Source organism: Struthio camelus, chromosome 12 (assembly GCF_040807025.1).
Source record: "Struthio camelus isolate bStrCam1 chromosome 12, bStrCam1.hap1, whole genome shotgun sequence".
In the NCBI taxonomy this organism is placed as follows: domain Eukaryota; kingdom Metazoa; phylum Chordata; class Aves; order Struthioniformes; family Struthionidae; genus Struthio; species Struthio camelus.
The window spans coordinates 1,361,416-1,388,601 of record NC_090953.1 but is presented as its reverse complement, the minus strand read 5'-3'; the positions used below and the strand labels follow the sequence as shown (position 1 = coordinate 1,388,601).

The following is a 27,186-nucleotide window of genomic DNA, read 5'->3' as shown; positions in this document are numbered from 1 at the left end:
TTTGAAATTAAAAAAAGTTTATTTGAAGATTTCAAAAACAACTGTGAAAGACCAACATTTCCAGGACACTAAGATATGATAATGTATTCTCCTATTGTTAGAATATAAAAAAAAAAGTCACAGTCCTTCAACTATCTAAATAAAAGCATACATTTATCGACCAAACATTTTACTTCCAACACCAAGAAAGTAAATGGGTTTGAAAGTCAGACTAATTAATAGCATCAACACTAGGTGATCACCACCCCCATGGGTCTGAGAGTCTAGGTTTGTTACTACTAAGCAATATAGCAGATTAGGTAGGCAAGTCTTAATGTCAAACCAGACCCACAAGTACTGGAGAGTTCATACAATGAAATATCATAACCGCATTTTTTTCTACATTCCACTGAGGCAAAAAACCAGTAGCAAGCCAGAAACACTGAAGAGTTCCCATTAAACTCCAAGCTTCCATTTCAGAGCAAGAAAATCTTCAGAACTTACAAATGCCGTTCCATTTTAAACACACAACTTTATTCACTTTATGTTTACATAGGTTGTGCAATAGAGACATGTGCAATAGGAGGGTGAAGAACAAGATGTAGAAGTGGACAGTACTATTACAAGGATCCAATTATCACTTCATTGTAAAGCAGCACAGTATTATACTGCTTTCCGATGATACTCGGGAGGCGCTACTTCGTAGTCACTGGCGCTAAACAATGCTGAGGCATTCTTTGCTAAATACCTACAAAAGAGATATTAAAAAAAAAAAAAAAAAACATTAAAACATCTTTTTGCCAAGAGTCTGTTCAACATCCCATGACTGAGTTTGTTTACTGAGATCCTAAAACATGATTTCAAGAGTACAAATCTAACATCTATTAGGAAAAGTCAGCTGTCCAAAGCAATTACGGAATTGACAACTCATGCCAACGTCAATTCCAAACACACTTCTCTCAAGCAAATCTGGCTCCCAGTGAGCACAAGGAGGTTAAGATTAACAGGATGAAACAACTTACATTTCAGATTTAGCCAGCTGCTGTACCAAGAATCAACCTACTACTGATACTGAAAGGGGCATGAGAAATAGGACATCATGCAGTTCCATTTGAACAAACGTGGAGCTTAAATTGATGGGTGAATGATAACTAGAGGAATATCAGCAATGGCCAACTAAGGGCAGTAGCTGGAAGTTAAGCTTTATATGCCATTACCGCTCATTAAATAGATTCAGGAATTTCTGGTCAGTGCCCTGGCTTCGTGTTTCTGTCTTCACAGCGTAAAGCTCTATCAGTTGCATTTACTTCAGCAGTTATCCAAAACACTATGGTTAACTCAAACTTCAGGATTATTCCAAAACAAGTTTGCCCTGGAAATCAGGCTTCGCCATTTCCAGCTTTATTGCAAGGTAAGATCACCTTCTTGGATGAGTTGAGGGTTTTCTTTTAACTTCCAATAGCTGACCCAGTCACACAGGAATAAAGTTTAATCTTGACCAGCAAAATGGCTTAACCTTTTGTCACCCCAGTAATTTACAAATCAATACTCCCAAATACTATGAGCAGACCTCTACGATCTTGTATGAAAGGACATCAAACGTTTCTTCTTTCCATGACAATTGCAAATGGAAACTTACAGTTTTAGTACAAGATGACCAAGAAAAGCTGTCAGCACAGCAAAAGCAAATAGCAGCACACTGATGCTGTGACTTGGCATACAGCTGAACAGTTTCAAACCACCCACCTGTTCCCACCTACCCATATATTTTATCCCAAAAGCATAATGCTAAGTTCCTCCAGTGCTGTAAGGGTACATGAAAGCTACCCAAGTCATGCTTGCACATATACATGGCACAGATATATACGGAGCACAGGTATGACACCTCAGTAGACGCTGAACTTCAATCTATTCTGTTCCATTTTAGAATCTCACATTCAGCAAACAGTTCAAGACGAACTAAGCAGCAAATCACTCCATAGTTCCTTAGAGCAGTCATGAGATTATATTTCATTACCTGCCTGAAGTCAAATGGCAGATTTAAAAAACAAAAAAAAACAAAACACACACACACAGCGCACACACATTCCACATTTAAATCTTAAATTACTATTTAGGATGAAAGATTCATCCTAAACATGTAATAAAACGTCTACAGCAACACAACAGCATAGTGCAGAGAACCAGAGCTACCAGTGAGTCTGCCCCAAAAATAATAGCAGGATGGTTTATCGCTCTTTAACTGTTAGTTAATGGTTTAGTACCTGTTGTGTTATAATTGTCATCTGTTTTTAATAACCACTATGAGTAAATGCTTCCAACATTTATTTTGAAACAAGAAGCAGACATTGACAGTTTAAGCACACAGACTAATAGGTATGTAAACACACACACGTGCTTAACTGGCAATAACCTCAGTATACAGGAGAGACGTTAAAACAATCTTATTCATACATTACGGTACAGCAGAGTTTGTTAAAACTTTACTGCAAGCTTCAGTGAATACACCACTCACAGGCTGTAACATACATGTACAGTTGTCTTCAGCAAACACAGGCCACACATTACTTTCAAATCTTTCAGCAAGCCAAAGAAGTTTGGTAAGCAGGGCTTTTGTACTTACTTCAAGAAGTCATGTAAGTAGTTTAACAGCAAAGCCAGACTCTTCTCATCAAGAGGTGTGTAAGCAAGCATAGCACCAATTCGTACTGTCAAAACGGACAAAGTAGCACTTGTCATAGTTAACAGCTTTAACAAGTATTTCAATAAAGTCTACCCCCTTTACTAGGATACATAAAAAGCCTATACGAGGGTATATAAAAAGCCTAGGAATCTATTCCAATATATACAAGGCTGCCTAAAGTAGCTAGGCTATTGAAAGGCCATTTTTATTCTAAAAATCATCAACTACTCTGACCATTTTAGGCATACAGCGTAACAAAAGAATTAAATCACTGATTGCAAAGTTGCTTTTCAAATTTCTGCAATTCAAATGTACTGAGAAAGTACAGGAAAAGCAAGCATTTAAATACCTTTAACTGTTCCCCCTTCAGTTTGTAGATGTCATACTCACCAAATAACCTCAGTAGATGTGGGGCACCATAGACTTGAGACATAGGAGCATCTGGGTGATCTGCTAAAATTTCGGCATATTGCGGCCTCTCAAATTTGTACAGTAGTTGAGTTCCCAGCATTACATTGAAGTATTCTTTAATTCCAGCCACAACTTCATTAACAGCATACTCCCTGGTAAACAGAGGAAACTCTTCAGTCTCGTTCTAATGACTGCACAGACACAAGATTAGAGCTGGTTTGTTCAGTCCCTCAAAATCATCAAGATCTCAGGACTTTTCAGAGAAACTTGACTGGAAACCTTAAGATGTACAGCTGTAGAGAGTAATGCATTTCAAGATTTTCCTTTAAAATGAACTGTTCTGAACTCAGTGAGAATTTATGCAAACCAAAAGCCACCTTGCTTTTACTTCTCTTCTCACTTTAAGAGTTAAGCTAATTTCTTTGAGTAGTCTATTCAAAGCAGCAGTGAATAAGTATTTCTCTAAGGAGTCGTATTACCAGTTCTTCTGTTTTTAACCAAAGTTAATCCCAAGTCACAACAGTTAAAGAGTAGAATATTACTTTCCGTAATCAGACTTAACTCCTGCTTACTGGAAAGGGCTAGTCACACGGTATTTCAGAAAACTGACCCTTTCTAACTCTGTCTCAATTCCATCTGCTGAAGGCCTCCAACTTCACAATTATTTAACTCCTATACAGTTAGGATTCAATGTTCTGTATAAGCAGTCACACCACACACTTGAGAAGTGCAACCCTTACTCCACCCTGCAACCTAGTTTAGAATAGATATTACATAAAAGGATATTAAAACTCCCTGACAAGTCAATAATATGCTTCTGCTTGAATGGAAGAAAAAAACTTCACATTTCTAGTTCCTGCTCCTTTAAAAAGGAAAGCTTCACTTAAGAATAAAAATTCCTTGTTTGCTGTCAGGGCTTGACCCCTGGGGTAATTACAAATAAGAATCTTGGAAGCTATCACCTCAAAATAGTTAGCTTTGCCCCCTTTGATTCTTCCTGTAAAAGCTTCTAGTAAAGTCATCTCCCACCTCCCTGTTCCCTACCATTCTATCTGCACACAGGAACATACAGGAACACTTTTGCCCAACTGCTAGGTTGCTTTCTTGGTAGTTTGTTCAGCTTATACCTAGCACTGAATTTATTCACCCAGTGTAGTAAACCTGAACTAGAATGAAGCGGATGAAGAAGAATTCACTTTGCCTCTGTCAGTTTCCTTTACAGAAAAGGCTTGAGGGGGGAAAAAAAGAAGCAATAACATCCAGAGAGCAAAACTGCATTTACAAATTAGCTCCTCAAAGACTTGTGAGCTCCTTAACCCCCTCAGTCTTCAACATTATGCTGGACATAGGATGGGATCTATTTAACAAATAAACTTACCAAGTTTTCTGTGAAGGACAAGTTGAACAATAACAGGAAAAAATAATTAAGGTTTGAAATGACTACCACTTACTTGTTATCAGTATTTCCTCGCGATTTCTTGTAGTTTGCATAATCCTCTAAAATGGAGTCAACATTCTTCTTGGCAGGAAGATAGAAGAGCTATGAGAGAAGCAAAGTTACACAAATATCAACTGTCTAGTTTATGCAGACGTTTCTATCCACATGTTAACTTTAAATAGATAAGGACATTTCTAGAAGAGAATTAAGATGTTAAGTGTTATTAAAGGAACACCCAACTGTTTTAGTTGTGGCATACCGAAAAACTATAAGAGCATCTACATACTTATTTCCATTTACAGTTTGTGCTGCTCAACAGCAATGTGAAGACAAACCATCAAAATTACCCCAACAGTCAAAGGTATGCGGTACAGCCCTGTCTACACCAGGCCGCACACAGTGGTTATATAAGCAACGACAGAAGTTTTACCTGTTCTTTTGTGTGCCTGCTCTGATTCTTATGTCCACAGTTCAGCACCTATTGCTACCATTGTGCAGGAAATAAGCCCGACAAATAGCTGTTGGAAATTTCAATGCCTGCACACAGTCTAAAGGAGTGTCACTGCTACATTAGAGCTTCCAGAATTGAAGACACAATATTCCCAATCCTGATTCACCAAGATCAACTTCTATCTTTAATACCATACACAAAACATCTGTATCTACAGACACCCAGTTCAGTCATATGCTGCAAGGCTGAGGGGTGCAGTGAATCCTGTCCATGTAGGACTTGAAAATAAATAGTTCTGCTTGTTTGAGGCTGAGAATAAAGGCAGACCTCAGAGCAGCAATCAGAGCGTGCGATTGCAGCCTACCGAACGATTTTCAAAATTGATATTACTCTGTAGGTTTCTTGCCCATTTTAGTAACTGGTTTCACACATGGAGTAAGTCAAGATTCTTTTACAGAGTTTTAAGGCCATGAGAATGTATTTTACTTTTAAAATAAAATGGTTTAATTTAGGTAAAATTAATGTATCATTCATCAGTTTATATTGATCCAACCTGGCAGAAGAATTAAGTGTCACTACCTCAAGAGACAGTTGTCTGACAGAGTCGTAGTATGACTGTAGATACTTTACATCCCACTTACTGCTAAGTTTTTAACAGGAAGAAGCTGAGGTAAAATATGCATCACATTGGATGTTCCTATGGACCAGTTCTCTACCAACCAAGTAAACTGTTCAAAGCGTAACAACAGACCAAACATGCTTAAGGTAACAACACATTTAAAGTTCACACAAGTTCAAAGTTAACCGATATTTTAACTTGTGCCTGATTAGACTAAATGGGATGCCAGAATCTCTTCCATAAGTTGACGTGCAACACCGCTGAGCCAGTCCTACTCACAAACAACCACTGGTAAAAATTCAACTGGAACCAGAACTCAGTCAAAAAGCCATCAGGATTACTTGACTGTGTCAACTCTACAAGATTTTTTGCTACATTGTACTTAAAGAGGATATAAAACTCCAGTTTTACTGCCCTTGCCCATGTAAGGCTAGATTGCCTTTGTTTAAAAAGCAAACAGAAAACACCAAAACCAAAAATTACCTGCTTCTGCCTGGTGATCAAGTCCCAGTCATCTACAAGCCATGGTTTCAGCTCTTCTGGAATTTTCACCTTTACTTCAACCCTGTTCATAAATGTTTCTTCCTGAAAAAAAGTGAAATCGGACTAATTACTTTCAGATAATTGCCCAAGCTAAGAGTCAACCATATTCCTTGTTTCCACAACTGAAATACACCACTGAACCAAGTACAGTAGTTCCTGTAGGCTCCACAAGGAATAGGGATATAGCTTAGACTTTCCAAAGCCATTTGGGAACCTTAGTTTTTTGAAGTTGTAACATTTCACACTGCTGTACTATAAGACAAAATATTCATGCTCATATTTCTGTACAAAGCAACCTTCTTTTTTTTTTTTTTTTTTTTTTTTTTTTAAAAAAGTCCTATGAGAGAGTCAGGAATACATACACTTTCAACTGTCGGATCCACTCGAGCCCTCTTCTTCCTAGGAGGCTGGGGAGTCTCACTGGTACTGCTCCCTTCTCCAATTCCAGGAGCTGTATTAAAAAAAGCAGCCGTTATACTACATAAGAAATCTAGTAAGCCAGTAAGAAGTATTAGTAAAAAGAAAGACTTAGAAGAAGGATTTAGAAATAAGACTCAAGTTTCTCTCAGGTGGGTTTTTTTTTTTTTTTAAATAAGTGTTATTACTTGTCTTCTGGAAGTCTCACACATTTGAAATAGTTTAAGTGGATATATTCACACTTATCTGAAGACAGTTTTTTGCACTAAGAATCTGTAATTCGTTACATATTTTTGGAAGAATTTTTGGAAGCAGCAACTCAGTCTTGTAGTATGTCACATTTTCTTATCGAGATGGAGATGTAAGTTTGACTAATAAGGCTATTTGAATAGTTTCGTGCAGTTTGCTTTCAAATTGCAAGAGGTCCAAATTTTCAGACTGCAACAAATAGTTTGTATACAAACCAGCAAGGTATTTATTCCCCCTGAGCAAGGGGAAGGGACACCTGAAGACCAAAAAGAACACAAGGTGATAGTTGGTAAACTCAGCTGAGGCAGATTTAAGATTCTGCCCCAACTAAAAAACCTTCGCTAAAGATATCCACTTTTATATATATATAAAGAGACATACTCACTTTTCTGTTTGTTCTTTTTTGTTTTCCTGCAAGAAGAACACAAATTATTGCAAAAATAAAGATAGCAATACTTAGAAAACTGAAAGTTGAGAGTCAAAGCTGTCCAGTAAGTTCATAACAACGACCAAATATTGAGTGGCCTATGGAGTATTTAGATAATCGCAAATGAAAGGAGAAGCACCAGATGATCTGTCAGCACAGCTATGATACTTCAAGATTTTCCATGTAATAGGGTAATATTCATCAGTTTTTTGGGATTCAGTAAAGTTATGATGCATAATTAAACCTACAGAAACCCAAAAGATGACAGGCCAAGAACACATTAGTATTTAATAGTACTGACTGACAATTATTCAAGTCATGTCCGCAGATACTTTTCATATTTTTCAAGCGCTATTGAAAACTACACTAGATTTCTAGGGTGATTTATTTCAGCGTTTCATGGATTGCTTAAAAGACAGAACATGGTATAAGAAAAGAGAGACGCAGGGAAGCTATGAGGTATGTCTCAGTCAACTGAAATAACTTGCAGCCAAAGACTGGAAAACATACAGTTTTATGCCAACAGGAGCAGAGGATGATTTAAATATCACTGAAAGAATTAGATTCATGAAGTTGCACGGGCTGTCTATGACTGCACTGGGAACGTTAAGGGGAGATCAGTTATACCTAATTGCCACTTACTGGGAACACCACTATTCAGTACGGTTCCAAATGTTTCTAATGTTTCTCTTCTTCCAATGGTTTTCTCTAAACACTTAGTTTCTAGTTCACATACTTCTTCAAGGCTGCTCTAAATTCACTGCCCTTATCTCTTTCTCTTTTTTATTCCAAATGAAGAGCTATTCCGAGATGCTGACTTCCAAAAATTTCAGAGACACCTAAAATACAATGCACACTGGATAAAAATATTCAGATAGTTTTATTTTGTCTTTGATACCCTCGACCTAACAGATGTTTTTGTTAGTTTATTATCTGAACTTGTATACTTACTAACCAATATTAACTCTAGTTTTCTGAAATAAGAATACAATTAGTCATGTTCTTGTTTGCTCACTATGAACAGGAATCCAGTTAAGCCTCTCAAAAAAAATTTCAGCGCATCGTATTCTTTACGGAGATAAAGAATATGCTTCCAGTTTGCTTGCATGAGACTTTATACGAGTACAAGACTATTCCTTTGGAAATTCACCACTATGTCAGATGACGTTTGTATTCAGCCTTTGAACTGGGTTTAGCTGAGTCAGGAGGTAGGCACAGTTTCTAGAAAGGTCTGAGGATAGGAAAAGTAAGGCATTCTTTTAAGCTTTAAGTCACAAACAAGCATTAGGCTTAAACGGAACTGCAGCCAAAATAAAACAGTGGATCATCTCTCTCCAGGAAGAGGGAACAATTGCCAAGTCATTGATAATGGGCTTGTGTATTGGAGAGTGCTTTCTTCCAAACCTAGAGTAAACAAGTAGGAACAGGGAGTTCTTTTCAGGATTAAAATCACAAGATAAAAATAATGTTAGAGCATCAGTCTAGGAGTAGAGTCCTAGAAAACAATAGACAGACAACACAAAGGACTTCAAGAACTATCACAATTAAAAACAGTAAAACACATCTCTATGATACTGAAGTACAAAGTATAGCATAATCCATTCTAGGCAGTTGCTTGTGCTCTCCCACCTCATTCCTTATATTTGCTCATTCCTTATATTTCAAGTCATATGCCTCTGCTTCAAGTCAAAGCAGCCACCTGTTTGCAAAGTTTAAAAGATAAATCTGAGTTAGGGAACAGAGAAAGAGCTCAGGTTAGAGATAAAACATCAGCATTAGGCAGATTAAGCGTAGCCTGTACAGCAGACTGTCTGGAACACTACTATTTACTAGGTTAAACCAGTTGCGCGAGATGAAATGCTGCTGCTGCGTACAGCAACTCAAGCATGCAACGTACTCCATCTGTCCATGAGAAAGGTGCGGCATGTGTGTGACAGAGGTTGCAGAGGGCGCTACTTGACAGAAGCTGGAGCCTGAAATAAGCAGTACATCTCAGATAACTAAACCCATTAATCAGACTCATTTTGAGACATACACCTGAGAAACACCTGCCTGCCTCACAATGACAGTAGCTTCCACTTGGGCAAAGGAAACATAAGTTTTCAACTGACACAAACAGGCAAAACTTATCTAGGATAGGTTAAAACATCCTCTTGTGCCACTTCTTGCCTACATCAGGAAGAACAAGTCCTAGAGCATGGTCACAGCAGCACAGAACTTTGATAGTCCTCCCTTTATACGAGCAGTACAAACCAGCTGCTACCCTCATCTACTTATTTCACTACTGACCAGAGCTTTTCACTGGGAATTGACAAACAATGGAACTAAACAGAAGAAGGAGCATGGGAGTTTCAAGGAAGCTTCTGTGCAAAAGAGTTTTTATTAAAACTGAATTGAGAGCTGAAAGGTCCTACAGCTCAGCATTCAAGGATGCATCCCGCTGTGGCCAGACACTGCCTCCTCCTTGAAGGGGAGCAGGGATCAACAGAATTCTGGTGAGAAGTTATAAACAAGCATTCACGGCATTCGTTTCAGTAGATTGAGAACAGGCAGCTAGAGCAAGAGCATACAAGTATTGAGGGTCAAAACGTGAGACTGAATTAATTAGAAAGCCAAAAACAAATAAAGATACCAACATAATAAATTTCTGAAATTCTCTAGAAAGAAGAAAATCCATAGGAAATGAACACAAGACTACAGCTTATAGAATAGCTGACTACAATGAAACACTATGCATCAAAGGTGACAGACCCAGAGGGAAACTAAGGAAGCAGTCCATGCCACAGGAATATAATACTAGACTTCCATACCTAATATCCAAACCAGGCTTGTGTTCATTACTAAATGGTAAATGAGGGCAAAGAGGATGCCACAGCAGAAGACATACTGAAAGACTGCGCCTCTGCCTTTCCACAGACATCCGTCAGAAGAAAGATAATCAAGTGTAAGATTCTTTGACAGTTACTATGTAGGGGTGGGACGGAAATAGTACCCTCAAGACGACAGCATTTTTTGCACAAGAGAGTTACTATTAATTCTTCTTAAAGTCCTAAGCCAAAGGGTCTTACGGGACATGCCTATTTAAGTAATTTTCATCTTCTACCGACAGTTCTTTTGACAAATATGACATCAGAAGAAAAGTCAAGACTTTACAAGGCTTACTTATTCGGAAACAGTTGGAAGTCCCTGACAGGGAGATAAAAGTGTTGTCTACAACAAATATTTGGCTTGCCCCAAATCTTTTTGCAAGCATCTTTTAAAGGAACTTAGAAGTAAATTAGAACCCCCCTACAATAAGGTTGGTTAAGATATAAGCAGCAGAGAACGAAGGTGGGCTACCGCTTGAGTCTCAGGCATCCGAGTTGAGTATATTCTTGAGTGTCAGAAAAAGGAGATTAGTGAGATGCCAGTTTACTGATAATATAACAGGACAGTCATATCTAAGCTGTATGGAATCATAAAATCTGTCCTAATAGCAGGTGACTAGTAGCAAAACAGCAAATGAAATAAGGGTGAAAAATACATAAGCTAAAAAAGCCCTAAATCAGCCATTACTGCTCAAACAGCTTAGTCGCTAAGTCAGCTGTGAGAAGAAAGCGTTCCTATCAAAATACAATTAAGATATTCAGCATTATTAGCAAAAGGATAAAGACAAAAGTCATAATTATACAAATGTATGTCTCATGCACAGCCAGGCCACCTGACCTTAGAGGACAAACAAGAAAACGAGAAGAGGTAAAGAAGAAGAATAGTTAGTAGCGTAGTAGCGGCTTATATACCAGGAGCAACCAAGAGACAAGGGCTCTTTTTCATGCTAACAACCAAGTAGCAAGAAGGAAATGTGGTAGAGGTTTCATTAGAGATAGAAAAGTGAATCTGAAAGGACTAATTACTGTTTCTCAAGACACAAGAAATAGGCAGAAGAAATAAAAACAAGCAACAGACATTAGAAAGACTGGAGAAGTCATCCTCTTCCCTTCTCACCTCAACACCATACTGAATTCAAGCTAGTGAACTCACTGCCACAGAACATTGTGGTTGCTAGGAGTTCAAACGGTTCAGAAGCTACTAGACAAAATAACATAAGACAGACCTTTAAACCTACCACATGGATGGAGCCTGCAGCTCTGACATCCCTTAACTGCAGACTGCTAGAAGCAGAAAGGTTATATTGGGAGAACAGCGTTCTAGACTTGCCTCATTTGACTGCCATCTCCAAGTGCATTACTGGTCACCAGCAAAACAGGTCAAGACCACCTCTGGCTTGAGCCATTCCAGAGTTCTTACGGTTCAAGACAACTGGCACACAGGCAGTGTTCATAAGCCGCTCAACGTTTAGAGGACTGAGTAACCTGTTTAGGAGCTACTAGTCGTGTCAAAGATAGCAGACGATGCCACAGGAGACATGCACCAGGAACACAGGCTTTTGAGTAGTATGCTCAGACTAAGAACAAGCCTGTTAGAAGAAAAGGCTAAAACTTCTACGTTTAAGTTGGCAGTTGTTCCGATAACATCTCTGATGAGACTGCTTGCAAATGTATCATTAAAAAAAGAAAAAAATATAACACAGACATTCTCAAATTCATTATTCAGTACTGTATCTTCACTCAGTAATAGTCTAGGCTGCCCTTCTTATTTTCCAAGCACTGGCTTGCTCTTATTATTCACTGATTTTCTGAAAGTTAATCATATTAGGCCTGCCAAAGTTAGCATCAATTCTTAAAAGCTGGAATTTACTTGTGCTGCAGAAAATGCACTCTGGAAAAAAGAGTATTTGCAGTGTTGCATTCCATTCTTGGAAAGCTGCTATAAATACAATTTTTCTATGATATATTTTCTAAATATCATCTGATGAATAATTAATCCCAAATCAAAACGTATACAACTTTCATTTTATGCATTTTTCTATTTGATTAAACACTGCTTATGGATAATCTTAAAAGTGTTTTAGACAAGTTGCGGTGGTTTACAGAAGCAGTATTTTGAAATTATTCAAGTCAATGGTGAAAATACAGCACATTAAGGAATAAGATCAATCCTCACATTTGTAAAACGATCTATCATAGAAGCCTAGCTCAAAACTTACACACCACAGTGCAGTTTATTACTGATTTCAGTAGAAGCAGGACTCAGCACTACAGTAAGCATGCAGACCAACTGTAATCTTCTAGAACTATCCAGTTTCAAAAATCTGAAGTCAGTTGTTCTCCACTTCTTTTTAAACAGTGGATATACTGAATGCATTTGACTACTCAAATCATATACCTTCCCAAGAGAAAAAGTATGCACTTCAGAGAGACTAAAAACTGCTAGTCCAGGCTGGCTTTAAAAAAAAAAGAAAAAAGATTAAAAAAAAAAAAGGATATACTGCAGTACTTAAAGTTGTTACCTGAATTGCTACCAAAGTTTACATCATTACAACTGAAGACTTTAAGAGCCGCTAAAAGAAATCTAAAAAGCAAGGAGGTTTGGATTTCAGGATGAAAATCCTGGTTTGACAATCCATCCTTAACTCACCGCGTCGATATTGTAGGGGTCTCCAAACAGCAAACAGTATGCGCTCCATCTCGTCTGAAAAATCTAGGCACAATGGGGGTTGAGTTAAGGAAAGAATGTCAGACCTAGTGTTTAGCCTTTAAGAGAATCTATTTAAGGTTCAAAAATTTACCTTTTTAGCAATATATTACAGTCTTATTGAACATTCCTGGAGGATAAGTTAGGCTTACATTGTTATTTTCTTTCTGTTATTGTTTGGCTGTCTGAGGAAAAAGTTTCAAAAAATAAGTTATCTTCCCCTTTGTTCAATCCTCCAAGAATGCTACAAAAGGTAAATTTTGAGGCCTAAATAGGTTGACAGCGTTACCCTTTTAGAACAGTTGCTTGATCAATCTCTCCCCCTCCCCACCAACCATACTTTATGTACTTTAAGTAGCAATTGAGATTTATAACAGGAGAACAATCTAGAAGTCTTATTTTAGAACTGCATTTTGAGATTTTCAGTTTTCAGAAGCCATCGTGCCTTTTAGCTATAAGCAGGATGTGAGAAGCAGTAGGTCAGTCAAAAACATATCAGTCTCGCACAACCCTGCATCATTGCTAGGATAAGTCAAAGTATTTCCTCTCCCTCAGCCTCCAGATAAGGAAAAAGAACAGGGAGACTTTGTTGGAGGAAGCACAGGTGTAATTGAGAAGGATATATCGGATGCTGGTAGCGGCTAGAGACTAGGAGCAAGATCAGTGCAACAAGCATATGGAACCCTGTTATAGATGTCTTTCATAATGCAAGACGACCATTCTAGCAACAGTATTATTTTCTTCTTCCCCTTTACTGCTCTGATAATCCATCATCAAGGAATTAATTTTTCCAATCAACGTGAAACAGAAGTTTCAGAGAACTAGTTTATTACCTCATCTGCTATGCTGGAAACAATCACCCATACTTACGGTCATGATGACAGCAAAAAGCAAAGCCATTCCCTTCCCCCAGTGGGTTTCAACCAGAGAGTAAAGACAGACCTGGTAACATGCTTTCAAGCTTTATAGTTAAGAGGTTTACAGTAAAGTCTTTTTTGCTGTGTTGATCTACCTTGGATGCAACGTTAGTTATTAGGTGTGGTTGAGGGGATTAAGCCAACTTTGAATTCCATTGCTTTTCAAGTGCAGGTTGAACTTGAGCCTTCACTCAGCTGCAGAGAATAAGACTCATCCCAGTGCATTCAATTTGAACTACCAACATGACTAAAGTTAAGAGTATTTGGAGCCCAGGCCTAAAACTACTCTTGGGATGTTCATTATGATGCAAACTGCAGAGTCACTAAAATATTAGCATGTACAATTGAGTCATAAGTACCTGTGCCAAGGTTACACATGGAATTAATTCCACTCTTACTGACTAAAATGCAAGGAGAATCAGGTACAACAGCCCCTTAAGCAGTCCCATTAGTAATGATCATAACTTAGATCTGTTTAAATTGGATTTTAATGACATTCATTAGGAACTGTCTAAGGAAGTGGAGGTTTTTTTTCCCCCAAATGAAGACAAAAGGATGACTAGATCTCTGTCAGAGGTCCTTCCTGAGCCATGACGTGGTAACATACCACATCAAACCAATGTGGGCGGTTAAGGCATCTCAGGATCTGTAGCAACAGGCCACACAGGAATACACATGTAGCATTATGACCAGATCCATCTCACTCCCCAGTCCAAAGGCCAAGAGGCAATTTACAACCTAAGGCAGGCTTTGACCAAGTCCAAAGTGAAATCTGCATTCAGGTCACAGGATCTAGAGCAAAAAAGCAACTTTACCTACTGCCACTGCACTCTTCAGATCACTGATACATGTTTTGTAACAGAAGTTGTCCATAAATGAGACATGAATTCTGAGGCTGCTGCCGAATGCCTCTTCTTATGAAGTGGTATCATTTCAGCAGCTTCCTCATGAACAACAGAATCACAAGGGAAGTTCGGAGTTCAAAGCATCCAAAATATCGTATTAGTAATGAACATCATCTTAATCAAGTAAATTAAGTATTTTCCCAAACAGAAAAGTTTCATGGCACACTGAGTAAAGCAGTAGAGCAGTAGACTGTATGAGAATCTAAACAAAAGGCCAAACAAGCTATTCTGAAAAACAGAAGGATGGAATGGAAGAAATCTGAGAGTTACTTTCCGAAAATATTTTTTTCTAATAGATGTCTGAGCTTGCTTCTGGTCTCTTAAGATGCAAAACCATTTTTAACAGCATATGAGTTTAGTTTTAATAGAAACAGCAAAGTATCAAAGATTCCCTAAATGCAATTTTACCAGTTGTACAGTAGGAAGGCAAGGCATTTTAAAGATTATTTTTTTTCCTCCAATGTTTGTGCAGTTTGGGATGATTCCAGCATTCCGTACAGAAGCTAATTTCACCAAGATGCACAAATCTTAGGAGGACTAACCACATTGAATGTCAGTTGACTACTTTAAGAGGAATAGCGTGCAAAGAAAAAGAACAGTAAGTGCCTACTCAGTACCTTGATTCAGTATTAAACACTGTACAAACGAAGATGATAGTTTTAATAAAATACTTCAACAAAAGCTTTCCAGGTATATCAAAAATGAAGCACAATTTCTGTATGGGGTAGGTCAGGGTAATTAGTTTAGCCTGTGGAGCTATTGTAAGAAAACTACTACTTACAGACATAAGTAGTAACATGGACAAGCAATAGGTTTTTGGGGTTTTTTTGTTTTTGTTTTTTTTAAATAAAAAGCTTCTTACACTTCAACATTTTTCTGCTGCAGACCAGATGTCTTCTTGCCTGGAGCAGCACCTCTCATCTTCCCCTCTGCATACTGTTCCCTTTAAAAAATAAATTCGGCAATAAGACTTTAATGAGAAGAAGTGTGTCTTCGTGAAAGGCTAACAGATTATGCAGAACATTTAGAGAACTTTCAGTAAATGGTTTAAGGAAAACAGCCAAGTAAGACAGCATTGCCACAAGCAGGAACAAACCCGACTCAAAATGGAAAAGATTTATGCTTCATCTAATAAACAGTTAGCAGTGTAAACAGTCATTTCTTCCTCTTCCATCTTTTTTTGTTCTGAATCATCAGGAAGCAGCCCAGTAACTGCTTCAGAAAAACATAAAAAGCATTCTATATGAAAACATTTTTATCTCCACCCCCCCCCCCACTCCCTCAAATAGCATTCATAGTGATCAAAGCATTTGTAGGCATCCTGAAGCTGCCTGAAAAGATTCTTACTATTTAAGAGTATATTTTAAGCATACTGCATGAGAATCACTTACTTTAACTGCCACATTAAAGAACGTACTTGTAATTAGTCAGGCTGCCTCCCTCAGTTTAATCAATCCACTCTTCCGCAAAACCTAAAGTCACTGTTTTAATAAAGACTGAGCTGCTACTTGGTTCCAACTGCTAGAAGGCAAAGATCAGAACACCCCTTTATGTCAAAGCATCTCAAGGAAAAGAAATCAGACTAGCACACCTCCTGAAGACTTTTTTTTTTTAAACTCACTAACTTCCCTTGATAATATAGTTATTGGATTGAAGCGCCACAGAAAAAAAGATGACTTCACTAACAAGGACTTTCAACAAAAATACTTACTGATTGGCCTTTTGAAGTTCTTTTTGTTTCTGCAAATTGGTATCCACGTATTTGAGCACTCTGCTTTCTGGAACCCATTCATCCCAGCTGAAAAATCAAATAATCATTCAAAAACACTACATAATTGGATTCTATTCCCAACAGTCAATTAAAAGCTTCACAGCATTTGAGACTGAACTCTGCTTTTGTGACAAGTTATGGACTGGCACAATTGAAAAAGTAAACTATCAAATGCATTCCCCACTGACTGAAGCTGTAGCAGTTTTTCTAGGGAAGTATAACTCTCAGTCATTTCTGAAGAGTTTCCCAAATTTGAAGGATGGGTAATTTGGGGAGGAGGGGATTGCCTTTTAAATTAAAAAGAAGCGTCTCACAAAAAAAAAAAAACTACACTTACTAAATTATGGGACATCTGTAGCCATAACTATATTATGAAGCGACTTTCCTTTATCTATTCCAACATTTTATAGGTTAACAAATTCAGCAATAAGATCTTACTGTAAGAAGAAGAGCTCTGATTTCTGTCTGTGAAGGAAACCAAGATGGCATGAATATTTGAAGAATCTGAAGTGAACGATTTAAGAGAACAGGTGTTGGGGAAATTGCCATTATCAGTAAGAATTCCACTTTGTCAAAGAGTGGATAATCTCTGAGCAATCTGACAAGTTATTTCAAATTAAAAAAACACATTAAAAGTGGCCAAGTTATTCTAAAGCGTGCAAGCTAAAGCTCCATACCTGAGGAGTTCCACGCCATTTTTATTTCATGGCAAGAACTGCCAGTCTTAGAACACCAAGGTGGCAAGAACAATACTACTACAGGAGTACAAGGTCTTCAAGATTCTTAAGATAAGGCAGACTTAGCATCCAAGTGCTATAGAAAAACATACACCCAGCTGTACATATTCTAAATCTACATTTTTAGGATAGTGCTTTGGTCAGATATCTAAGCCACTTGTCTTACTTCTGTAATACAGCTGTGGGACACCTTCAAAAAACAAAAGTACAACTGTGCCGCACATATTACAGTGAATAGTGAAGAAACTATTTTTTTGGTATCCTAACTGTTGATATTTGCAAAAAAAATTAAGAAGCAATTAACAAGTAACATACAAGAGGACTGCAATTACAGAAACCAAAATTAAAGAGACATATAGTCCCAGCTGTCTAGGTGTAGCAACGCCACTTTTAATGTAGTTAATTGGAAGCTTGAAGGAAAAAAACAAACAAACAAACCAAAGAAACAGTGCAAGCAAGAAAAGAAGCAGGAGTCACAACATTGCTTATGGCACCCTCCACCACCAGAGATAACAAGATGTAGCATCAAATTCATGCTGCCTCATCGATATACAGCAGCCAGCTTAAGAATCAGCAACACTCCCTGTAACTTGTGGTGTTTAGGATAAGACACTTATCTGCCCATTTTGTGGGGGATATGTTTAAAAAAACATTAGGTATCAAAACATGAAGTTCAGCTGTTAGTCAAATCAGCAATATTAGTCCTCACTCAAGGGTCTGCAGTATTAGGATGAAGCAAAATTCAGAAAAACGCTCTCTGAAAGAGATTTGAAGTCTGAGGAACTGAAGTTTAAATTGCTAAAAGGCAAAAAGTTTCCTTAATTCATAACCTAGTTATAGAATAAAACTAAAATGAGAAAAATCAACTATGCAAATGTGATAGTCCTATTATTTTTATAGAAGGGAAAAAATATCTGTAGCTTTACCTTAGCATGAGAGGCAAGAACTGAAATACAGGCTAAACCTGCTCATGTGAAGGACTAAAATAGATGGCCTCTCCCATTCTGGGTGCAGTCTTCACTAAGGCAAGCTACTCCATACCTTTATACACTTTTGGTAGCAAAGTTTGGCTATAAGAATAAAGGACACCATTCCCTGAGTAGTAGACTGTTTTGCTCCACTTCAGAAGGGATCGCCTCTCCTACCAACATATAAGGAAACATTTGTCCTAAAAACTTCTGTAAGAAAGGAATTATAGCAACTATTTCCAAACCTGAACAAACAGAATTAGAAAGTTGCTATAACGCATTCTATTTAGTCTACTGACACCTTAAGCGAGTTGGTCTATACAACCAAAGCTCTGAAGGAAACGGTTAGTTGACCAACGTTTACTCTGTTTTACTACAAATCACTGGCTTAAGTATAAAATTGCTTGTAAACAAGCCAATTTCAGAAATAATCTGCTAATGATACATACTTGGTAGGGCTAATCCATTAAGGGTAGCATTCAAAACTGACAATCGGTAAAGAAAAATGAAGTATTGCCTTAATTTTATATAATACTTACTTTTTATTCCAACCACTGTAATGGATAAAGTATTTCACTTGTTTATCCTTTATGGCAACCTTTACACACTGGAACAGAGAAAAAAGTTCCGTCAGCATCAATGAGAACAAAAAGATTTCTGAATGATTTTTGTTTAAGCTTTCAGAGTCTAAACATGCAGATTTCCATGCAAGCCATCGAAATACTGGGCAGCAATCTCACAGCAGAAAGTTCTCTAACACAAGTTACTACCTATTTATAGATTTGAGAGGGCTAGGCAAACAAAAGATTCAACTATACAAAGGGATACCTTCCTTCATAAGACGGATCAAAAACCCCTGAGGATGACCAGAAGAGTAAACAAGCAGTCACTTAACTACCCCAAAGTTAGCCAAAAGCCATTCACTAGAGAGCTTGTTCACATGCAGGCCCCTACCTCACAGACAGGCAAGCTGGCTGAAGTAGAGTAGTCTTCAAAAGCAAAATGAATAATATGGACTTCTATAGCCACAGAGTGTGCATTATATCAGTAGGAAAAGTTGCAGTAAGGGCTTTTTCTAGGTTAACAATGTATATATGAGGAAAATAAAAAAACAGTCATTTCTGTGAGAAGACTGGCCTATGAAGACAGTAACTTCCTAATACAGGAATTAAGGCAAGACTGTTAAATAGAGGAAACAAATACACAAAAGTTGCTCCAAACAGTCCACAATGCCAATCAGATTCAGAAGCGTCCCTCCTAGAAACTTTTTGATCTTATATAAGTACGGTCCACATGGCAGCCTACAAGATGCTGTCTCCGCTTATGTGAGAGGAAGACGTTCAGACAGCTGAACAACAGCGCATGCTATCCAGGTAACAAAACTTCTTCCTACACCTGCAGGCAGCCTGGCACGTAAATGCTCATGCTACTACATCTATATAAAAAAGCATGTCTAGAGATGTGCCTCTTCCTGCAGGAGCACAGTCCAGAACAGAGATTATCTAACCCTAACTAGTTTATCTTTGTGCCTACCACACATCCCTGAACTTCTTGGCCATATGAAATTGAATCCACCACCTCGGGCTTGGATAGGGTACTTCACTCGGAAAGGCATCAAGTCTTGTTCTGGAGATACTGAGACAGAGAAGCCACTGTACCATTTGACAATGTTATCCAATCTATTACTTCTACTGTCAGAAACACGAAGAACCACCCTCTCTGACTTCAGCTTCTAATCTCTGATTATTCTTAAGATTATCACTGAAATCCAAAAAAAAAAAAAAATACACAGAAGTAATACTTGCTGTTTTCTTGCCATGCTACTTGAGTCACCTGTAAGTATTTCTGAGATGCCAGAGTCGTCTCTGTACAACGTTTTCCTGAGACCAGAGAGCACTTTAGTGACTTCTTCTCGTACTCTCCGCGAAAAAAAGCCATACATGGAAATCAAACTTGGTCTCACCTAGACTGGGATCAAGGACCTCTTAATTCTGCGGCTCATTTTGACGACCTAGTTCACCATAATCCTGGAGTAACCCAGACCAGCCAAAGATATACTATACACTTAAGTCGCCTCTGCTTGTTTTGAGGAATGCAAACAGGCAGGAAGTTAAAGATGATTAAAAATTTTCTGTACCACAATACTTTCCTGCCTGAATGTATCTTTTCACCAAAGAGAGCATTAATAGATAATTAGATGAGCACTTCCAGTCATTTTAGAGCAGTTAAAAGAGATAATCAACTTTCAGCTCGAAGCTAGCAGTACCTTAAGTGAACCTCCTTTAACTTTGCATTGTACAAAGATGCACAAACAGTTATTGCATGTCAAGTAAGAAGTAGTAATTTCTCATCTACTCTGACAGAAAGACAACTGTTTCTCTGATCATCTTGCTATGGGAAGCTAAGGATATGATCATAAGGAATGAAATGTGTTAGTTACATATCAAGTATTACAGAATAAGAACAGATCAAAGGAACAGCAAGAAAGCCAAGGATATAATTATTACAGCCTAGAGGATAACTTTTTAAATTAAAAGCCAATTCCTCTTGCCACTTCAGAAGCCCAGAACAATCTGGGCTTTCTACATGAACAGCCAGCCAAAAGCTCCCTTACCACTCAGAAAATCCCTTCTGGCATCAAGCTGGCAGAGCCAGCTCTCGCAACATTCAACCCACCCTCGCATAACGGAAAGAAGGGGCACATCACAACATAACATGGAAAAAGCACATAGCTCTAGCAGCTCTTCGGCAGTTCTGATCAACCCAAGAGGTAGGACTGCTGGTAATCAAAGTTGGCTTTCAAAAAAAAAGAAAGGGAAAAAACCCACAAACACCACACACACTACTCTCCTTCCTATGCCAGCAACCAGATAGGCACTGGCAGAAGGTACCAATCTGAACATACATGCATACCAAACTCGCCTTTGAGTACTAAAGCAAGAGGAAGAACAGGCATTCGAATGAAAATATGTTTTAGACTACTCCCTTCCCTGTCAAATCTTAAGGGGATACAGACATGTCTTAGACATCTACAACAGAAATGCTCTGGACGTTATTTGTAACATTAGAATGACCGCTTCCCAATGGCACAGGAAGAGACACCAAATATTTCTAGTTTCTTCTCTACTTCCACTCTCTGACATTGTCACATCACTTAACATTTACTAACACTAAAAACTTAAAAGAACTTAAATACCAGCTTTCAAGATAGCTTAAAGCTGAGTGTCCCAAAAATTTCTGCAAGTCTTATAATCCACACCACTACAGACTGCCTCTTTTCCAGTTTCAGAGGAAGTGGAAACAACCAGTCAAATGAGGAGCTATACCTTCAGCAAAGTAGATGGCACTGCAGTGATATCTGGTTAAGGCCCATAATAAAAACACATAATTGAAAGAAAGGGTGTAGCATCAGAGGTCTGCATGTAAAGCAGTAAGTAAACTTCAAGTCACAAATATGTAATGCATTATTTCTCAGGTTAAAGAGCCAGAACTGAGAGCACTGCCTACTTCGTCAGTTTAATCCAGCATTATCTTCTACAGTTTTGTCCCATTTGAAGATCAGTGATTTTACTCAGCCATCTACATCCCTGAGAAAGCTCAAACTACAGTTAACTTACTAGTTCATGCATCAGCACCAGCACCAAGTCTTACGGGCATGAACACTTTCCTGTGTTCTGGGAACACAGGTGTATTATAGATGTTCAGCACAAGATCTGGCCTTTAGTAGTTTACCAGAATAGCTGTACAGTACCACTTTCTCTTTTTTTTAAAACTCATCTATAGAAAACACAAAACTACAGGGTTTAAAAAACACAAGTTAATTTTAGAGTATGATCACCTTAAAGTATGATCACTTTAAGGTGTAAAGTATTTTAGCTTCAATCCTTAATCCCATCTAGGCAAGCAGATAAACTAGTACAATTCTTTACTTTCTGGAGGAACAGTGAGTACCGTCTCCAGCAATAAACAATCACACATACCTTTGCTTCATAAAGGAGAGGTCCATGAAAACAAAGCACTCGTTCACCTGAAAAAAAGGTTGCAGATAACCATCTCAGAACAATACCAATGTGTCATTTCCGAAAAACTGCATGTTATCAAATACAACATTAGGAGATAGAAGATGAATAACTCCAGTGAAAGCATACAATCAATCCCACATCAACCTAGAAAGCAATTCAAAGGCAAATATTGATTTCAGGAGCGGACTGGTGTTTCAGAAAGAAATCTACTCTGGAGTAAACAACCACACACACGCACAAAACTCTAGTTATTTAGGCCATGAAGCAAATATCCCTAGGCAGTTCCCTAATGAGCACTCACACAAGGACAGCTGCATGTAAACTATGCCCTGGCCTGCCCCCCATGCCTACATGGCCAGCCATTCTGCAGAAGGCAACTGGCACCAAAATGTATATGCCTGCCCCATACTTCCGGCCACTGCCAATTCAAGTTAGAGACATGCTTGCATCCTGTTTCAAGGCTGGCACAGATAACGCCTTCGCAGCCTTGAATTTCAGAAGCAGATCCTGAAGCATGCTGGCTCTGCACAAACATACTACTTCAGCCTTAGTACTGAAGTAGTTAAGTACAGGGAAAAAAAAGGTCTTACTGTAACTAAGGGATTCTTTAGTCTCCAAAACACTGCATTTTGATTCAGAGCAGGAAATTAGTTCTCAGTAAGAGATGTCACCTCTGTATCGTAAACTTCTGACACCAGTGAAAGCAATTATTTGAGTAGCACTCCTTTTCCTGGAAGAAGTACAATACCTGGTGTTTCTAGCTCAGTGAAGTCAGAAGAAGAGAGACACTGTTTCCCCAACCCCACTTTAGGGGCAGAAGAGCGTCTGCTTTGTGCAACGGCACAGTTGTTCACTTCGTAGCTTTCTTTTAAGTAGGAAGAGATCATTCTTCAGTCTGATTCTTTCCAACAGTTGGAAGGTCTTACTGTGCAGTTATATTGTGGGAAGTTGGATTTACTTAACACAGGATATCTGAGCACAGATGTTTCCTCTTTGAAAGCTGCAGCACCTCACATTTTCAGAGAGGCAAGCTGTGTAGTATATAATATACTCCAGGGTGTAGCACACATCCAGTTTTTGCCACTATTCCCAGGACTTACAGGGCTGAACAGTGGTGTCACAGTTACAAGTGCATGCTTATGCAGATACTTACTCCCCAAAGAGGGGTGGGAAGGAGGCCCACAAGCAGCAGGCTGTATCATCACTTACAAATAATCCTAGGTGACTCATTTCTTGTGAGCAGCTTGGGAATGACTAAGGTAGGTCACAACCAGTTCATAGGCCATCAGCCTGATACCTCAGTCTGGAAGCATCCTCTACGGTAAAATTTACTCTGCTCTCCAGTACCCACTTCTTCATATTCAAGTGAAGTCACAACCAGCAGCACGCAGTATCCTTGAACCAAGTATCACTAACTCTGGCCCCAGAATCAAAACCAGCACAACTCTGGCTTTATTTGCCCGTTTTCACTCTACGTGCACATTACTCAATTTTAATGAGGTTCTCCATCATATAGGCTCTAAACAGAGAATCACTCTGCAAACAGCTGCAGAGATCGGATACCTTCATAGGCTTTTGCGGGCAGTTGGGGTAGGGAAGTTCTTGCATGCACTCCAAAAATACAGTTCTGGAAAAGACAGTGAAGTTACACAGATAAGGAGATGCTGACAATCCATCTGATTTTGCTTGAAGCAGGTTAGGGAGCATTCTCACACAGCGTTTCACCAACAAGACTGGGAGCTAGTGAGACAACCAGATATGGCACTAGTTTCCTCAATCAACACAGCTACAACTGAATTTCACCTAACACATCCAAACCTCAGATTAAAAAAAAAAAAAAACCACAATTGTAAATTAATCATTCCATTCCTACACCAAGAAGAAGGAACAATTGACATTTTAAAATTTCATTAATATCTAAACCATAGGATCACATGCTCTCCAGAAAACTGGAAAAACATTCACAGTAAAACAAGTCCAAGAACACAATACCTGCCAAAACTTTGCCAAAAATACCTCTCAACTTTTAAAATTATAATAATAAATCTGTATTTCTACATAATCTGTCCAGCAAGTTTCTCACAGAACAACTACTTAGGTAACTTCAGTACCTTCATTAAAAGAAGCTTTCAGATATGTTTATATAAATAAGTTCAGGGCAAATAATCAGTTCCATTATTATTATCACACTTCATATTGTTTGCTAACACTACTGAATAACACGTCTCTTTATTGTAATTATTACACAAGTTCTTTCTACATAAGACTTTCAAAATTACCAATTTTTCTTATAATTTATTTTTAAGCATAGCATGAATCTTCTTTTTACAAAAAAGGTCATCTTGAAACCAGAAAAACCCAAACTGGTTCTTTCTCTTTCTCAGATTTATATAGACATGCACAAAGCTTCTTCCTCTCTGAATCTACAGACCATTTCTCTTCCACACTCACACCACTACAGTGAAACTCCCATGTGTATTCCATTATCCCAAAGATAGTATTTGTAATAGAACAGTTCTTCAGCTAGAGTAGCTAACAGAAAACACCTGAACATGTTCTGTCAGCGCTCCTGAACGCCAAGCTACCCCGAGCACTTCTGTTGCATGCTAGTGCTCTCTCTCTCCCTAGGTTCCATGCTGGAATCTGGCTGGCTTGTACTGCTCAAATATAAATAAGGCTCTGGATGGAAGGAAAAAAAAAAAAAAATCTTCTGGATTCACTGCCTTGTCAAAGATTTCACATTAGGAAAAGCTTTTGGAAGTCAGAATTCAATTGGTTACTCCACCAGTTGTTTCTCACGCAGAGTATTTATAGAAATAAGAATTTTTTTACCCTGTACGTCAAGGACTTCATTCTACTTCCAGTTAAGTCTTCCCACTGATTCCAAAGGGGTGGGCTAGTTAGTTGGTGTATTAAGAACAGACCAGAAAACACAGAAATTTCATCAGCATCCTCAGAAAAAAGGTCTGCCTTAAGCAGCTCAAAAATTTACTATGACATCGGGGGGGGACCAACTGTGCAGTATTTAAGTACCACCGGTCCTTCCAGTTTGACATTTAGATTTTTCAGGCTCTCATAGCTTTTTACAATAAGTTCAGTCTCCTGCTCACCCGTTGCTCTGAAAATGCCAACACAAGTAACTTCTAAGTTTATGTACTACTATTAGCGGTGTATTTATTGAAAGTTTACAGTTTTTCCCCCTCATTTATCATGCTCTGAGGGGCCACAATAATAGCACTTAAGTTTTAAGCCTGCAGGAAACTGTTTATTCACAGGACTTTTCTCCCTTTTAATGCTACAGTTGAGACCACAGACACATTTCTATTTGAAAACAAAATTTAAGTCTATAAATTTAGTTCCGAAGTTAAGTTTTAAGTCACTTGTAGTCCTATAGCTATGAACATAATTTCTCTCTGAAATTCTACTGAAGCTTCAGTTTTTCCAGTTCACTCAGCTTCACATCAATGCAATCATTATAATGTGAATTGGGCATTAAAACCTTGAATATTCCTGTAGGTTAATACTAACGACTACACCATGGGTAAAGCGTGGCATGGAACGCTGCTGCACGATTGAACACGTTCTCAGATTATGTACAACTACTGTGTTGTTTGAGCTACAGAGAATGGCCAGTTTCCAGTCATTCTTTCGCAAGTGGTGCTTTAAAGATAACTCACAATCTTGAGGAATGTCCTGTTTAGAAGACAGTGAGAGAAGGAAGAGGGAAGGAAATAAGTTTTCATCTACCATTACCCAGCATTTCCATTTACCTATATCTAACCCCGCCACTATTTAAAACATAAACAAAAATCAAGGTCTCCAAAAGCATAATCCTAACCTTTATTCACCTAAAAATATCTGGTGCTTTGGTGTAAATATAAATTCCACCACAAATGCCAACTCTGTAGTCCAAATACTGCCCCCAAAACTCCTCCTACAGGAGAACTGCTGAGGTCCCTTGCAAAGAAGGGTAAATAATAAGCATGCTTCAAACTCAATAAGTGAAAAACCCTGGAGGACCCAGGAGATTTCAGCAGCGTTAATGCCAATAAGTGTCCACACCCACAATGAAACGAAGCACATTTAGAATAACCCGGGGAGGTGGGGGGAGGAAGGTCCCACAACTGACAGGTATGAAAGATGAGAAACAGGAAGGCAGACAAAGACTAGAGGATTCATTTCTTTCCCCTCCCCATCGTCCTATCGTATGGTCCGAGAAGTGAAAGCTAAAACCGAACGATGCCCTCTCCTGAAGGATGAGAAATACAGGAGCCCAAGCGCGGCCTAGCCGAAGGCCTGCGCCACAGCTCGCCTCAGCGCCCCCAGCCCTGTAAAACGGAGCACGCTGTGACTTGCCCTCGCCTTGAGGGCTCGAGAGCGACGGCTGCCCCCAGCGAGGGCTGCTCCGGCCCCGCAGGCGCCGCCGCCATTTGGCGGCCTGTCAGGTGCCACCCCCGGGCCGCGGCCGCGTTTAACTACAGGTGTCCTCGACGCACTGGGGCCTCCCAGCACCGGGCTCCCCTCAGACTGCGCTAACTGCCCCACAACAGCATTTTCACCTCTTTCTAATCGCTTCCTTTGTTGCTTTCCAGCCCTCCCACCAGGGAAACAGGCTGCAGCAGCGGCGGGGGTTAAACACGGCGGCTTTCAAGCGAGCTCCGCGCAAGCCGAGCTGCCTCCCCCCAGCTGCCCCACAGCCCCCTCCTCAGGCCTCGCCGCCCCCCCCCCCGCCTTCGCCCCCAGCCCCAGGCGCCCCCGACCCCCCCGCCTGCACTCACCCTCCTGGAATTTGGGCTTGGGGTCCTGCTTGGGCGCCATTTATAAGTGACTCTCCCTCCTCCCGCCCCCTCCCCGCGGGGGCCTCACCACCTCCGCCGCATTACGCGCGGCCGGCCCCAGCCCCGCCGCGCCGCGCATGCGCGCCGCAGCCACCCCGCGGCATGCTGGGACTTGTAGTGCGGCTCGCCCAGCCCCCCCCCCCCCCCCGCGCGGCTGCGGGCGCAGCTCTTTCTCAGTCGGACTGTCGGTTAGGGGCTTCATGGGAGCCGCTGTTGCGTGGCTGTGAGAAGCGGGAT

The 27,186-nt window shown here is 39.4% G+C and overlaps 1 protein-coding gene across 6 annotated transcripts; it reads right to left on the bottom strand.

Annotated features, from left to right (window-relative positions):
* Nucleotides 1-27,056, bottom strand: MORF4L1 (mortality factor 4 like 1). 6 transcript variants are annotated; one of them, XM_068958332.1, is made up of 14 exons: nucleotides 26,890-27,046; nucleotides 22,070-22,116; nucleotides 18,629-18,696; nucleotides 16,823-16,888; nucleotides 16,325-16,411; nucleotides 15,476-15,556; nucleotides 12,735-12,797; nucleotides 7,176-7,201; nucleotides 6,487-6,575; nucleotides 6,065-6,166; nucleotides 4,525-4,613; nucleotides 3,053-3,225; nucleotides 2,603-2,687; nucleotides 1-727 (listed from the first exon to the last, which is right to left on the bottom strand). In XM_068958332.1, exons 1-14 carry the CDS (start codon nucleotides 26,927-26,929, stop codon nucleotides 643-645), a joined length of 1,101 nt encoding a protein of 366 aa, XP_068814433.1. In that variant the 5' UTR covers nucleotides 26,930-27,046; the 3' UTR covers nucleotides 1-642. The 6 variants fall into 6 exon arrangements, with proteins under 6 accessions (XP_068814433.1, XP_068814434.1, XP_068814436.1 ...); XM_068958333.1 differs by having other exon boundaries at nucleotides 16,823-16,849; nucleotides 26,890-27,035; XM_068958335.1 differs by lacking the exon at nucleotides 16,823-16,888 and having other exon boundaries at nucleotides 26,890-27,056.
* Nucleotides 27,057-27,186: the final 130 nt, after the last annotated feature.